At 41.5% G+C, this 1,877-nt stretch overlaps 1 protein-coding gene across 1 annotated transcript; it reads left to right on the top strand.

Annotated features, from left to right (window-relative positions):
• The first annotated feature begins 208 nt into the window (after window positions 1–208).
• h2bk1 (H2B.K variant histone 1) lies at window positions 209–861 on the top strand. The gene is made up of 2 exons (XM_084913465.1): window positions 209–395; window positions 495–861. The coding sequence occupies exons 1-2, from the start codon at window positions 282–284 to the stop codon at window positions 729–731; spliced, it is 351 nt and encodes a 116-aa protein (XP_084769591.1). The 5' UTR covers window positions 209–281; the 3' UTR covers window positions 732–861.
• The last annotated feature ends 1,016 nt before the right edge of the window (window positions 862–1,877 follow it).

The raw sequence follows: 1,877 nt of genomic DNA, 5'->3' as shown, positions 1-1,877 counted from the left end.
AAATCTACTTCCACTTGCAATAAAAAATTTAAAAATAAATAAATAAAGCCACTAAAACACAGAATACGAAGGAAAAAAGGAATAACACTATTGTGATAAATAACCGTTCTCATGGTCAGTATTTGGCTATACATTGATGTCTATCAGTCTAGCCTAGAGAAGCAAACCAGGTGAAGTAAATTAATGACTAATTAAGGCACGCTACATAAGCAGCTGCCCGTCAGCCAAGATTGGGATAACCGCTCCTGAATAAGTGGATATAGCAGTTTTGACTAGTTAACATGACTAACGACGTATCCAAAAAGAAGGGGAAGAGTTCAACTGAGAAAAAAGCCAAAAGAAAAGCCAAAAGAAGAGAGACTTACGCGATGTACATCTATAAAGTTTTGAAACAGGTGGGTGAAGAAGAAGAAAGGCGCAACGAACCTTACAGCTGCCTCGGTTTTCTTTGTCCTCTAATTAAGTTGCATGGCAACCCTTCTTCCTGCCCTCAGGTTCATCCGGACACGGGGATTTCGAGCAGAGCCATGAGCATCATGAACTCCTTCGTCAATGACCTGTTCGAGAGGATTGCCACAGAAGCGTCCCGCCTGGCTCAGTACAACAAGCGCTCCACCATCACCAGCAGAGAGGTGCAAACTGCGGTGAGGCTGCTGCTGCCCGGGGAGCTGGCTAAACACGCCGTGTCTGAGGGAACCAAGGCCGTCACCAAGTACACCAGCTCCAAGTGAAAACTTCCACTGCGTTATGTTGAGGAATTTAAACTTGAGAGTTGGCAGTTTTGTAAGCTGGTCATTAAAATAATTCACAAAGCCATGATTTTCTCTTTTCGTTTTTTTCCCCTCCCCCAATAAAGTAAAGCCATCGTGGCTGGTGTCGCCACTAGATGGGGTAATTGCATCTATCTCGTTCAGATGCACCTTCAAAGGGGACTTTTGTGCATTTCATCCTTGCATAAGTTGTACACCGCAGTGTGATGGCAAACTAGAAACTACAGAAATTACTCATTTGGAAGCCAGTAGCACTCCGCATTTAAACATTAACATAACTTTCACCGGCTTGATAACTTTTATAAAAGTCAATACAGCAACAATAACCCTTTAGAAGTTCTCCCTTAGCAACCCTTTAGTGCACTGAATGCTATCATGTTTTGTCGGGGAGCTTGAATATTTCTCTATATCAAGAATGTCCAAATTAAGATGCTCCCAATCAAGCTCCATTAGCGAATTTTCTCTTACCGTAATGCTTTATTAATTCACGATAAGCAAACATGGTGTGGTAGAGGTCTGCCATATTTCACCAGTACAGTCTGGATGATGTATGGATGTATATGTCTGCTGGATGCTGTCCATAACAAACCTATTGAAAACATGGTTCTGATTAAAACATGACACCACACTTTCTTTCTGATTACAGATGCAGATTACAGCAGCAGCACGCACAGGTGGGCACTTAAACAGGTGTCTCCAGCGTCACCATGTAAACTTGAACCTGATCACTGCCAGGTAATATCGCCTTGATTTTTTTTAACGTATACTTTCTTTAATGATTCGAGACCTCATAGTCTGTACGACCACAAATAATAGTCTCTTTTTCACTTCAGACATCGTCATCATCATCGTCATAACAGTTTTGATATTATCAGAAGCACCTGGGCGGTTGTAACTATGAAAAGTGACGTTAGAAAATTAGCTAAACTATAGCTTAGCTAGCTAGCAAGTCATCCTGCTAACCCTGACGACGATGAAAGAATGAAGGAAGGTTTATTCAACATGTGTGAGTGTATGCTGACTTATGCCAGGTACTGAAACAAAAAAAGTGTCTTTGGTTTTGGTCACTAATCATTTGAACTCATTTCCGGATTGTCTGTCCAGCTA

This window comes from Perissodus microlepis, chromosome 18 (assembly GCF_051167445.1).
Source record: "Perissodus microlepis isolate ML-2025 ecotype Zambia chromosome 18, ASM5116744v1, whole genome shotgun sequence".
Lineage (NCBI taxonomy): Eukaryota > Metazoa > Chordata > Actinopteri > Cichliformes > Cichlidae > Perissodus > Perissodus microlepis.
The sequence above is the reverse complement of the archived record's forward strand: the minus strand, read 5'-3'. Positions and strand labels throughout refer to the sequence as shown.

Coding starts and splice junctions, on each gene's coding strand:
- h2bk1 (XM_084913465.1), top strand. CDS start 282: ATGACTAACGACGTATCCAAAAAGAAGGGGAAGAGTTCAACTGAGAAA. Junction 396..494: donor TCTATAAAGTTTTGAAACAG/GTGGGTGAAGAA, acceptor TCCTGCCCTCAG/GTTCATCCGGACACGGGGAT.